Here is a 12,535-nt window from a genome sequence, read left to right on the forward strand (position 1 = left end):
AGTAAGCAGAGTCGATTCCTCTCTGTGGGTGAGTTTGGGCTCCTTACATCACAGACTCAAACACATTTAATGGAAGACAGGCAGACAAAGGTTACTGCCATCGCTACAAGCCTCAGCATCTGTCACTCTCTGTCTGATGCTTGACTTCTTTGGGTGCCAGGGTAAGTGACGTAGCCCTCAAAATACAAAGGTTGTGAAAAGTATTTTTAGGGTTCAAGTGTTTGCCTTAAAAGAACGTGGACAGAAGCAGCAGAAAGTATTGTGCAGGGTTGTGTCAGTACTATATGCAAATCTATAATGAAGCGTTAACTTGGCACAAAAAAAAGTCAAATTCAATCATAGTGACTATCTGCTGATTTGTAACAATGTTGTAGTTTCTGAATGTTAAGTTCACCCTGATGCACTGTGATGTTTTCTGCTATACTTTGCTGGAGTGAAAGGTTCATTTATACCCTCTTGCATCTTGCATCACCACAAAACTTCACATGTGTGATGGGGTGATCATTAGAAAAAGTTTAATCTGGTTATGTCTTCAGTTTATGTCTAATTATTCAGGGGCATTTTTAAACATTGCATTTTCACATCTGTTAATACATACATACAGAAAATCATGATTAATATCTGTATGTTCTGACAGCAGTCCACAATGTTAAACTGATGTGGTATCTTAAAATGTGGAGGGGAAGTTGTTTTTTTTTTTTTTTTGTGGTTTGATTAAATTTAGCGCTATTATGTGTTTAGCACCCTTTTTGCTCTCACAGTCCCTCTCTCTTATCCACACACTAGCAAACATAAACACATTCTTTTGCATTACTGCTTATCTTCCAGGAAATGTCAGGAAAAGAGAGGATCTTAACAGGTTCCTGTTACAACAGCTCTTAAATACAGTTTTGTTTGCTGTGTCATACCGAGTCAACCTCATAATGAAAGAAACAACTGCTTCCCAACTTAAAGCACTTTAATTAGTCTTGATAATTTATTTAACTGGGGACTTTTCATTTTAATATTTCTATGATTACCTCCCTTGCACCATAGTACATAGAAGTTAAAAAGATCGGTTTTCCATCACTTTGACAGCCTCCCAAATTAAACATTATCTGTATATTTTCTTATTATTACATGAGTCTATGAGATGAAAACAATTCATTTTCACTCTGGATCTGGTTGACTTTTGAGTTACTGAAAAGATATAGATGGCTTTTCGAAGCCTAAAACCATAAAAGCAACTGAAAAGATAAGCATCACAAACTGAGAAACAAAAGTTGTGTCGAGCTTAACTAAAGTGGGAGTGTCTTAAATATAAAAAACAGAGACTTGTGTGTAGGTGTAACTGGTGATGTGATGTGCAACCACACACATTGCAGGCATGTAACACACATTTTAAATGACAATGATAAGAGGACTGTTTTACAAAAGAAACAATGTTGGGTTGAAGTGCTGCAGGTCTTTAGGCTTCTTCTCTGTTCATATTGCAGTTCAACACTGATGCAACTTCCCTATCAGTCTTTCTGTGTCAGCCACCATGAGTCAACTCCTCTCCAGAAGAGAAACAAAAAAAATCTTCCTCTGGTTTCTGTGATACAGTGAAACGTGGCCGCGCAGATTAAGTTAACTTGCTCTAATACGTCAGCGACATTGCAAATGTACCATACATTAGCCAGTTGACCGGTCAGTATCAGAGTATATAATGTATGTACTCAGTATGTACTGAGTGGCACCGAATGAGGAATGAGTAAACAATGCTTCACAGAATAGGGAACACACTTGTCTCCTCATGACGGCACATACAAAACCAATAGGTATTGTCAGTCTAGTGTGAAGAAATATCACACTCTTGGTCGGAGCTAGTGACAGAAGCTTCTGGTTGTGTTACAGTTCATATGATAAAGGAAGTGCCCTGAAGCTGAAAATAGGCTGAGCTGAAGTGCAATCATATCTCAAAGAAACTAACAGGCCGTGAGCTCTCAGCGGCGTGATTGGGGTGAGTCCGAGCATCTGAACTGGCAATACACCCATCCTTGCGGTAATTGTGTATTTTTGTTGCCTTTTAGAATAAGTTGTGCCATGAAAATGGCTCAATCATCAAGAAAGATTTTTAGCTCTTTCCATTTATGATGCTTTTTGGTGAAAGGTTTGGCTGTTTGTGGTTTTGGCTTTTCTTCTGTATGTGTTTGCTGCAACTAAAGCTGATTTAATTTGTGTGTTACACACTAAGTGCTAATTCAACCCGTTGGTCGGCCCCCGGTGTATCTCCGCTCACAGGGGGTGCTGGAGCTCACATTTTCTAGGGATATCGCAGTAGGCTGGTGTGGCAATTGAACCCACAACCCTGGTGTTATTAACACCATGCTCTAACTAGCTGAGCTAAGTGGCCTCCTGGTCTATCTGCTGTTATTAAATTTAGACAAATTATATAACACCCCTTTTCACCCTCTTCTTTTCTTTTTCACCCAAGAATGTCTATATTTAGTATTTTGGGGATTGGTTGCATGTTTGTGTCAGCAATATCATCTTCCACGAATAGACGTGTTTCTCTGTCTTACTTCAATCTATCTGTGGTATCGGTAGCAGCTCTGTCCTGTTTTGGCAGTGCTAACTTCATCAGAACACTGCTGGTTGGCAGATACTGCGAACAAGACAAAATAAGCTGTCATGAACTAAGAAAAGACAGGACTTGTCATTTGCCTACTTATCTTATGATACAGGTAAAATGTGAGCGGGTGAGTGAATGTATGTGAGAGAGAAAGGTGGCCTTGTGATGTCAAGATTGTTCGATATCTTATCAGGTTGCCACAAAACTATTTTTTGTTACACAAACCGATGTGACTGTGTTATTGCGCTGACAACCTTTTCGCTGGAACCTAAAAAAAGCATTCAGTTAAAATCAACATCTTTATATGCATGTGACTGGATTGCGAGAGAGCACAGTTATCATATCAATCCAATCAAAGATGGCGAGTCATGTGACATAAATTATATCTCAACAAAAATGTTTAGATGCATGTTAAAATGTTATATCCCTTACAATGTCTCATCCAACAACAACCTAAGAAGTGGCATAGTAATGTCAATCCATAATTTAAGGAGCACATTCCCAATCTATTAGTGAATGCCTTTGTGCAAGATATCCTTACACAGCTTCCCAGTACAAAAGCACACTGTATATTTAGGTCGCCATCATGATGACCAGGATGTAATAGCTGAGAGACACAGATGTGGGGGAGAGGATGTTGCTGACATGAAAAGCAGGGCTTATGCAAACTAAGCTAATCAAACGTTCATACTTGCTCACCCTCATGCTGCATGTCTCAATGTTTTTTCATATCTGTTTTTTCACATGTTGTCCTGCCTCTATCTAGTGGGTAGGTATGAACTTAGACTCAGATGACTTATTAAAAAAAAGGAAAAGAAAACTTTGAGTGGGTGAGTGGGAAGTTCAGAACAACCCAGGGGTGTGTTGTAACACCGAGCTAGGCACCGTGGTGAGCCAGTGGCAGCAATCAACAGAAACATTATTGCCTAGTTTGAGGTGCAAATTTACTGTTCAGTGTTGTTCAGCAAAACAGACAGCTTTTCTTTAAATTTTACAAAATGCATATTATTCATGCTTTCCATGCAGATTAATTCTCACTGAATCATGTCAGACCCTGTGCTGGAAGAAATCTTCATTAAACGATCTCAACAAAAGAAAAAGACATCCCCTTTGAACTACAAGGAGCGATGGTTTGTTCTCACCCAGGAAAAAATAGCCTACTATGATTTTGATCTTGACAAAAGGGTACGTATATAGAATCACAAAAAAATCTGAACTTTATTGAAAGAGCATCACATCTGTCTCCAAACAATATCACTGCCAATTTTGAAAGAACCTTGCAGCTACGTTTGTCTGTTTATCCCTGAGTTACCCGACTGTTTCGTCATCTGTTAAGCAGAAGCGGAAAGGTTTGAGAGGATCAGTTGATCTTGAGAAGATCAAGTGTGTTGAGACAGTCCAGCCAGAATCCAACACCCCTTCGGAGCGCATGTATGCCTTCCAGGTAGACATTTTTATTAATCAACTTAACAACACCCATAAAAGTGGACACACCAGCACTAGTCCAAATAAGCAAAAATGCCATGTATCATATTATCACAGTATTGATTTGGTCAACTGGGTAATGAAAAATCAAGGAAGTGGAATATACAAATATACACCAGTCATCATACAGAAGCCTCAAGAGGCCACATGTGGGAGCTTTGTTGCATGAAGTTCTCACCTTGAAAGACAAAAGCAGTCCATACCTCTGATAGTGAATAATGTGGACGTGTATTGTTAAGAAGTGAAACCATCTGACTGGAGGGCTTTCGATAATTGTGCAGGTGTTCCCGCTGCACATGTTAAATTACAGTCAGGAAGAAAGAATACGGCGGTCATCAATTTATTTCTAGAACTGCAGGGAATGTATTTGACTGCATCTTTCTTTGCATGTGATAACTACATATCACATGCATCCAATAACTTTCCTATTTCCTTTTTAAATTTTTCAACAGATCATTTATGATGAAGGGCCATTGTATATCTTTGCAAAGAATGATGACATTCGGACTCAATGGATAAAGAAGCTAAAAGAAAGTAAGCATATATACATATCCATTTATGATTTATCTCAGGTTTGTGTGTCTTGTCACATTGTCATATACAAGCAACATTTCGCTTTCCATATCTAAACATCAAACAGTGTCTGCATTTTAGAAGAGTTGTAAGCATATGAAAATGATAATGTTGATTTAATGTGCGTACGCACAGTGGTGCGCTTCAACAAGGACCTGATGCAGAAATATCATCCGTGTTTCTGGGTTGATGGGCTGTGGCTGTGCTGTCAGCAGGAAGTTAAACAAGCTATGGGCTGCAAGGTGCTGGATAGTAAGAATGGTGAGATTAAATCTGGTTTGAAATTAGCAGCTAAACCTTTACATGAGTCCATGTTCGTAAAGAATAAAAATGCCATTAATAGGCTTCACATCTCAACCATCTCGGCGAAGGGGATCCCGGAAACCTCTTCCTCCCACGCCAACAGAGGTATACACTCAATCCTTTTGTCCAGAAATTAAACAATAAAAAGACCATTTTCCTCTGTAAATACCACCACAAATCACATTGCTTTTTCAGGATAAGGCTGGTCGGCGTTTACCTCCAGAGCCATCTCCTCCCTCTGCAGGCATGACTGTCATAGCTGAGTATAACTACACACCCGTGACAGAACATGACCTGGAGCTGAGGAAAGACGAGGAGTACACCATCCTTGAGATGTCAGATCCAAACTGGTGGCGAGCCCAAGACAAATATGGGTGAGATGAAAACTGCACAAAGCCTGACTGATTACATTTACCCTGCATCAACGTCAAAAACTCAGAAAAAATGGTTAGACCAGGTTTGGCTATGAAAGCTGATATGCTAATGTATGTCTTTAAAGCACATTAGTGAAGCAGAGCAGCTGTTTTTACTCTATTTACTCAGACTATTAGGCTACTTCTTTAAACTAAATAAATTCCTGATAATATTTAATTTGAATGAAATTAATGTGTGAAGTTTTAAGAGAAATACATGTTTATGAGATACTACAAGTATGTATGGTTGTGTATGAGTGTGTGCATGCAGACAATAATAATAACTACAATAAATGATTTTGTATTTTTCTTTGCAGGAAAGAAGGATACATACCTAGTAATTATGTTGTGGAAGCTGAAAGCGGATTAGAACGATTTGAGTGAGTATGCATGCCTTACTCACCTAAATCTTATATGTTATGACACTGTGAATAAAAAATGTGTAATTTTTATGTAAGCTGATATGAGAAGACAGCGTGCGCCTTGTCTATACATCAATATATTGTTCCAAAGAATGCTGTCAAAACTGTACACAGGGAAAATTCTATTCATATTTATTTTCACAGCTGGTATTGCAAGAATATGAACCGCAGCCAGGCTGAAACGCTGTTAAAGACTGAGGTAAACTCAGCGATTGCATTGTACAATGTTATAGGAACATGTCCACAATAATCGCATAATTTGACTGCACTTGTTCTTGTGTTTTCTTTTTCTTTCTCAGAACAAAGACGGAGGCTTCTTAGTTCGGGACTCAAGCAAGGCCGGGAAATACACTGTGTCTTTGTTCAGCAAGGGTGGCTTGTGAGTAAATTCCATCGTGTTTAACACGGCTACGTGGGGCACCTCTTATATACAGTATCCACTGGATCCACTCATGTATGACTGTATCAAAAGAAGAACTGTTTGTCATGAAAGCGGAAACAGTGGGCGACAGAGGGAGAGAGATGTAAATTTTTCATGCAAAACTTAGACTGATCAGTATGGAGAGTTTTTTCATCACATTGCCGTAAAACTGAACTACTTTGTGGGTAATACTGAGGAGACATCAGCTACTCAAGCATACGTGATACGTGGTAAATTCCTGTGCTCATGGAGATTTGACTGAATTCAAGCTGCTCTTTCCATTTCTGTCCACAGGGAAACAGGTGGAAGCTGCAGACATTATAACATCTGCACCACCTCACACGGACAGTTTTATCTTGCAGAGAAGCACAATTTCAGCACCATCCCAGAGCTTATCAACTACCATCAGCACAATGCAGCAGGTAAATACTGTAGCTCTGAAAATATCTGAATTGAAGTAATATTTGCTCGTAACAGCAGGAAAAGTTAATAGCTTAACATAGGGGAATCTAACAATATGCAAGCCCATAACTGGACTATCTAAGAATTACATTTAATTCATTTAAATTCATTAGAAATGTTTACCTGACGGGTTGTGATAAGGTGTCAACATCTTCCTCACTAGGTATGGTTAGCAGGCTGAAATACATTGTATCTAACCGAAAACGGCCTCCATCAACTGCAGGACTCGGTTATGGTAAGAGCATGACTGTATAAATATGAATGTGACTTGGCTTCATCTAGCAGGTCAGGCTAAAAAAAGGCTTAAAAGCAATGAGTCCCTCATTTGACATTTTTGAAAGTATACTTACTCCCTTTCTTGCAAAGCATTACATCTTAATGCATACTAGCGAGTGGACATCGATTTTTTTGTGCCCAAATGTAGAGCTATATGAAGTGGATGCAGCTGGAGTAAGAGTGCCTCTCTACTCTTTCTTTGCTCCAGGTGTCTGGGAGATTGACCCCCATGATCTCACCTTCATCAAAGAGCTGGGCACCGGTCAGTTTGGAGTGGTGAAATATGGGAAGTGGCAAGGCCAGCATGACGTGGCCATTAAGATGATTAAAGAGGGCTCCATGTCTGAAGATGATTTCATTGAAGAAGCCAAAACCATGATGTAAGCAAATCTAAAAGCCCCAATAAGGATTACGCTCATACTTGAGCGGTAACTCAAACTGTGCCTGTCTGCAAAACTCAAGTGTAATACCAGGAAGTGTAGGTGCTGTTCGTACTGTGAGGAAAATCAAGTCCCAACTCTTAACTTCCTTCTCCTTTTGCTCAAACCAGGAGGCTTCGCCATGAAAATCTGGTCCAGCTGTATGGTGTCTGCACCAAACAAAGACCTATTTACATTGTGACTGAGTTTCTTTCAAATGGCTGCTTGCTGACTTATCTCAGGGAGGGGCTGAGGCAGCACCCAACAACTGTCCAGCTCTTAGAGATGTGTAAAGACGTCTCTGAGGGCATGGCCTATCTGGAGTCAAAACAGTACATCCACAGAGACCTGGTGAGAGACAGAGATCTGATTGTTAACCCCACATATCCCACTGCATTCCTACAACACGGCATCACATTGTGCATTAGTGGGTGTTTAAAGGTAAACTAAAAGTTTAATTATTACCTGTAAATAAAGAATGGCGTTTTTTGTTTTCTCAGGCTGCCAGGAACTGTTTAGTAGATGGCAACGGTACAGTCAAAGTGACAGATTTTGGACTGTCAAGGTAAAATACCTTACGTTGGTGAGAGTGGTCTAACATAGGAATAATACAAAAATCCCTTTGTTACAAAGGTAATGTTTATGGGTATTTTCCAGGCATTTGAGTCCTTCAGTATTCATATCTGGTATCCTAGCCTGTATTTTGAACCCATGCTTAAAATATCAACTCAAACATAATTCAAAAACAAAAAACAAAAAAAAAAAAATAAATAAAAATCAGCTTCTCCTCAATTTTATTTTACATTCATTTATTCAACCGTTGTGTAGATTTCATGAAATCACAGCGGCAGAGTTTTACTTTGAACCTTTTAAAGAAAATTAATTGACCTTTTTTCAAATGTAAAATGTTGCCAAGTACAGAAGATTGTGTTATTTGTACTTCTCCTACCTAAAGTAAAAGCCCTTCCACTACTGTCTTAGGTATGTCTTAGATGATGAGTACACAAGCTCAGCAGGTTCCAAGTTCCCTGTTCGCTGGTCACCACCAGAGGTCCTCCTCTACTGCAAATTCAGCAGCAAGTCAGATATCTGGGCATATGGTAGGTTAACATAATGTACATAATATTTTTCATTTTCAATTGTTACATCCCCAAGTGTAATCTGAATTCAGATTTCGTAACAAACTTTCAATTCGCTTTTGCCTGAAAGCATCCTAACTGTGTTTTCACCCCTTTTATAAATGTTAAGGTGTTCTGATGTGGGAGATCTACACTTTAGGGCGGCTTCCATATGAGCGCCTCAACAACACAGAAATAGTGGATCAGGTGTCCCGTGGCCATCGTCTGTATCGCCCCCAGCTGGCAAACGAAAAGGTCTACAACATTATGTCAAGCTGCTGGAACGACGTAAGTGAATTCAGTTTTCTGTTGTTGTGTATTCTGAATTGAAGCATCTGGATAAGAGGTTAAACTTCTTAAATATCTACAACTGAGGGTGATTACTTCACGGACGCATCTTATAAAAGCACAACCAAGATTTCACTTTATTTTTACCAAATAACTTTACCTTTCTAGTCAACTACAATCTACAACATTGAACTGAGTTTGTTGCTAGTTACCTTACATATTCAAATAATCAAAACAAAATACTATCGATTTACACAGTCGGACATATAGATTAACTAACTCTACACATGAATTTAGAAATAGTTAGCATCCATGTATTATTCAAAACTGTGCCATTCACATTGAGTTATTTTTCTTTTGTTACTTGACGTTTATAACTCTGTTCTGTTCTGTGTTGCCACACAGAGATGTAGCACTGTTATATGAGTTGAAAAAAAAGTTGCATTAGGATAACAATCTTGACAAACTTTTTTACGTTTTTATGAACACCGATCATATTACAGATTCTCCTTGTTTTGTTTCCAGAAAGCAGAGGAGAGACCCACCTTTCAAGACCTGGCATTGTTTGTGCAGGATCTGTTGTATGAGCTGCAGTAGATCTCATGGTGGTTCACTCTGCGCACCAAAGGGCAGTGTCTCCAAATGTGCCTGGAAAGTTAACATAATGTAAAAGCAGTCACAATCTGAAGTGGCACAGCCACATTAGGATGCTGTAAAGTGAATATGTAAACTGTGAATGTCATTGTAACACAAAGCTTAGAACAGCTTTCCTGTCACCTGAGTACAGCCATACAGTTCAGCATTCAAAATGTAAATACTTTATTGAAGGTTATTGGATTTCAAAAATATTGTATGCCGTTGTAATGTATTCTGTGGAATAATGAGGAAACGGGCTGTGTAAGAGCAAATGTATTGCACAAATAAAAGCCAAGTATGAGCGGCTTATAATGAATGAAACGTCATGTGACACGAAAATGACAAACAATCTCATGTCTGTTTCATATGGACTCCTTCACTGTAAAAATAATAGTTTGCCTGGGATGGAATTAGTTCGACTTTAATGTGTTTTTTGTCTCAAGAAATAATACACATTACATTTATTAAAGAACTTTAGTTAGAGCATTGTGACATATTAAGGGCCCACACATTAAATCTAACTAATGTATGTACAATAATTTATACATTTAGTCACAAATGGTTGAGTGGATCAATAAGATTTATAACTGGCTGGAATTTGAAATATGCCTGATAAGATCAATGTCTCAGCAATCTATTGGATTTGCTTTGGTTCTTGTTTTTACAGTATAGCAGGGCTTGCAAAAAAAAAAGAAAAAAAAAGTAAAACTTATTCTATTCCGCAAATTTTCTCCACTGTGTCCTCATCTCTACTAAAGTTACATTTGTTGATGATGTCTGTAAAGGTGTGTAATTAACTCTTAATTTGTTGGAATGAAACCTAGTTTTTATTATTGCATAGTAAAATTTCTCATATGTGATATTTCTTCTGCTGTAAAAGTAATTCCCTCATAATGCATTTATTAGTGAACTAGGTTTTTCACCGTTGTGTCTCATCAACTTTAAAGTTCACCTAGTAACAGCATTGGTCACCATATGCTGTAAAGTACAGTTAAATGTTTGACATTTCACTGAGAGTTAGTAAATATTTTCAATTTGTACGCCTTAAACAAAGCCAGCCTTCTGACAAACCAATATAAAGACAAATTCTTTCAGTTTATGCATTCATCGTGTAATAACGTGAATTTAGCGTTTCGTTGTTAGAGTCAATTGATTAATACAAAACAAAGTCAAAATAAATTAATTCAAATTGAATATTTCAAATGAAACATTACGTACGCAAGGTGACGGTGACGTAACGCGGAGGCGCTCTGTGATTGGCTGAACCACTTCCTGTTTCCTGTCATCCGTTCACACACGTGAAGGTCAGAAATTCAGCCACAAGGCGCTCAGTATCACAAAAATACTCCACTTACGAGCTGTTTTGAGCCAAGTATGGACGGCCAGGGAGCGACAGCCGACCCTCAGCTGCAGCAGTTCATTGAAATGGAGTCTCAGAAACAAAGATTTCAGCAGCTGGTCCATCAGATGACGGAGGTCTGCTGGGTAAGATCGGCTCTCAGCTAGCCGCCGCTCGGCCACTGTCTCTGGCTGCAGTTCAAGCTAGCTGCTCCAAAAAAAACCTGAAGGTTTGCGTTCACGGTTTTTATTGGCTGCTCTTCGACAACATTGTGTAGATCTTTACAGTTGTCTGTAGGCTACTTCAGCTTTTCATCATCAACCTTGACAGAGTCAGAGGAACACATTCAGAAACTTTACATGGCTGTTAAAATCACTAACAGCCCAAAATAAAATCCACGCACCACAAAACTTACATCTGCACCCTACACAAAGTAAATGTACACATGTACACAAATGCACACTGTACAAAATGGCATATCATTAAATCTTTACTATTCACTCATTACTGTCTGTGTATTACAGTTTAACACTGAAGTTGTGAAGTGGATTTGTTTCCTAATAATATTTTCCCTTTATTGATAGCGTTGGGTGAGAACTGTTCATGACACTCTCACAACACTTGTTTTGTTAAATAGTCCATGCTTTTAAATTTGTAAAAATATTTAAATCAAGATAAATGAATTAATGACTACAGCTTTTAAATGATTTTGCAGCAAATATTATATGATGTACCTCTCAAATGTAGTGGACTAAAACTATAAAACAGCATGATTTGAAAAAATAAACATTCCCAAGTGAATTCTTCATAAATATGTGGGTCCAAATGGTCTATGGTGCAGTCCTATATTTGAGTGGGTTTTTTTTTTTTCTGTTCCTGGATAATGATCCTAAAATGTGTTTTAATTCTCCCGTACACTGTGCATTGAGCTATAAGGTTGCACCTTCTGGAGTAAACCAGTCATTTTTCTAGCTCAGCAGACAATGGATTAAATGAGAAGTGCTAACGTTTAGTTTTTTTGTCTAAGAAGTTTTTTCTTTTTCTCCAGGAAAAATGCATGGATAAACCTGGGCCAAAACTGGACTCAAGGACAGAAATGTGCTTTGTTAACTGTGTGGAGCGATTTATTGACACCAGCCAGTTCATCCTTAACAGACTGGAGCAGACTCAGAAGACCCGTGGCTCATTCTCTGAGACCATGTCAGACTAAAACTGCCAGTAAAAGAAGAGACAGGACATGTGGCCCTAGCTCTGTGACGAGGGAATTTGGTCCTGACACAGCGGCCTGAATGTTACAGAACTGTCTGATCAACTGGAAGAAGGAAGTATGAAAGCGCTACTTGTGTTACAAGTGCCTGAGATGAACACAATGTATGAATCCATGCAGACGTTAAGGGTTTTGTTTGTTCTCCACTTAGTGATTTGAGTGTTGCAAGACATTTATTGTGGTCTGTTACTAGCAGTGTCCTTGTGTAGGGTGTTTTGTTTTGTTTTTTTTTTTTTTTTCAAATTAATTAAGTTAGACTGACTGCAAGCTTGAATTAAATATCCATTGCTGTGACTAGTTGGCTAAGTTTGGCTGCAGAAAGACGGACGCATCTGAGAAGTTCAAGTTGCCAAGTATTTTTGACACCCACAACGACTTCACCTCACACACTGCTGTAATTTAAAGAGAACTAACTGCCTTCACTGAAGAGGAGTAATCAACAGCTAAAAGTTGAAAACTGTACATATGCAATAAACAAAATGCCAAATACATCATTTGGAAAACTATAGCCAAGTATCGT

General features: G+C 38.6%; 2 protein-coding genes across 3 annotated transcripts; both read left to right on the top strand.

Annotated features, from left to right (window-relative positions):
- Positions 1–14: 14 nt before the first annotated feature.
- btk (Bruton agammaglobulinemia tyrosine kinase) lies at positions 15–10,160 on the top strand. Of its 2 annotated transcripts, XM_029512898.1 has the most exons (19): positions 19–161; positions 1,876–1,981; positions 3,620–3,778; positions 3,933–4,037; positions 4,531–4,612; positions 4,787–4,912; positions 4,995–5,059; positions 5,150–5,328; positions 5,685–5,747; positions 5,934–5,988; positions 6,089–6,168; positions 6,505–6,632; positions 6,836–6,907; positions 7,157–7,328; positions 7,499–7,718; positions 7,868–7,932; positions 8,349–8,467; positions 8,616–8,773; positions 9,299–10,160. In XM_029512898.1, exons 3-19 carry the CDS (start codon positions 3,638–3,640, stop codon positions 9,368–9,370), a joined length of 1,902 nt encoding a protein of 633 aa, XP_029368758.1. In that variant the 5' UTR covers positions 19–161; positions 1,876–1,981; positions 3,620–3,637; the 3' UTR covers positions 9,371–10,160. The 2 variants fall into 2 exon arrangements, with proteins under 2 accessions (XP_029368760.1, XP_029368758.1); XM_029512900.1 differs by lacking the exon at positions 1,876–1,981 and having other exon boundaries at positions 15–161; positions 9,299–10,159.
- Positions 10,161–10,696: 536 nt separating this feature from the next.
- timm8a (translocase of inner mitochondrial membrane 8 homolog A (yeast)) lies at positions 10,697–12,523 on the top strand. Its single transcript, XM_029512905.1, has 2 exons — positions 10,697–10,894; positions 11,797–12,523. Exons 1-2 carry the CDS (start codon positions 10,784–10,786, stop codon positions 11,956–11,958), a joined length of 273 nt encoding a protein of 90 aa, XP_029368765.1. The 5' UTR covers positions 10,697–10,783; the 3' UTR covers positions 11,959–12,523.
- The last annotated feature ends 12 nt before the right edge of the window (positions 12,524–12,535 follow it).

Source organism: Echeneis naucrates, chromosome 10 (assembly GCF_900963305.1).
Source record: "Echeneis naucrates chromosome 10, fEcheNa1.1, whole genome shotgun sequence".
NCBI classification, from domain to species: Eukaryota; Metazoa; Chordata; class Actinopteri; order Carangiformes; family Echeneidae; genus Echeneis; species Echeneis naucrates.

Excerpts from the sequence above, each read along its gene's own strand:
- timm8a (XM_029512905.1), top strand. The coding sequence starts at position 10,784 with ATGGACGGCCAGGGAGCGACAGCCGACCCTCAGCTGCAGCAGTTCATT. Across the intron at positions 10,895-11,796 it reads AGATGACGGAGGTCTGCTGG|GAAAAATGCATGGATAAACC; the intron begins GTAAGATCGGCT and ends CTTTTTCTCCAG.
- btk (XM_029512900.1), top strand. The coding sequence starts at position 3,638 with ATGTCAGACCCTGTGCTGGAAGAAATCTTCATTAAACGATCTCAACAA. Across the intron at positions 5,060-5,149 it reads TTCCTCCCACGCCAACAGAG|GATAAGGCTGGTCGGCGTTT; the intron begins GTATACACTCAA and ends TTGCTTTTTCAG. Across the intron at positions 8,468-8,615 it reads GTCAGATATCTGGGCATATG|GTGTTCTGATGTGGGAGATC; the intron begins GTAGGTTAACAT and ends ATAAATGTTAAG.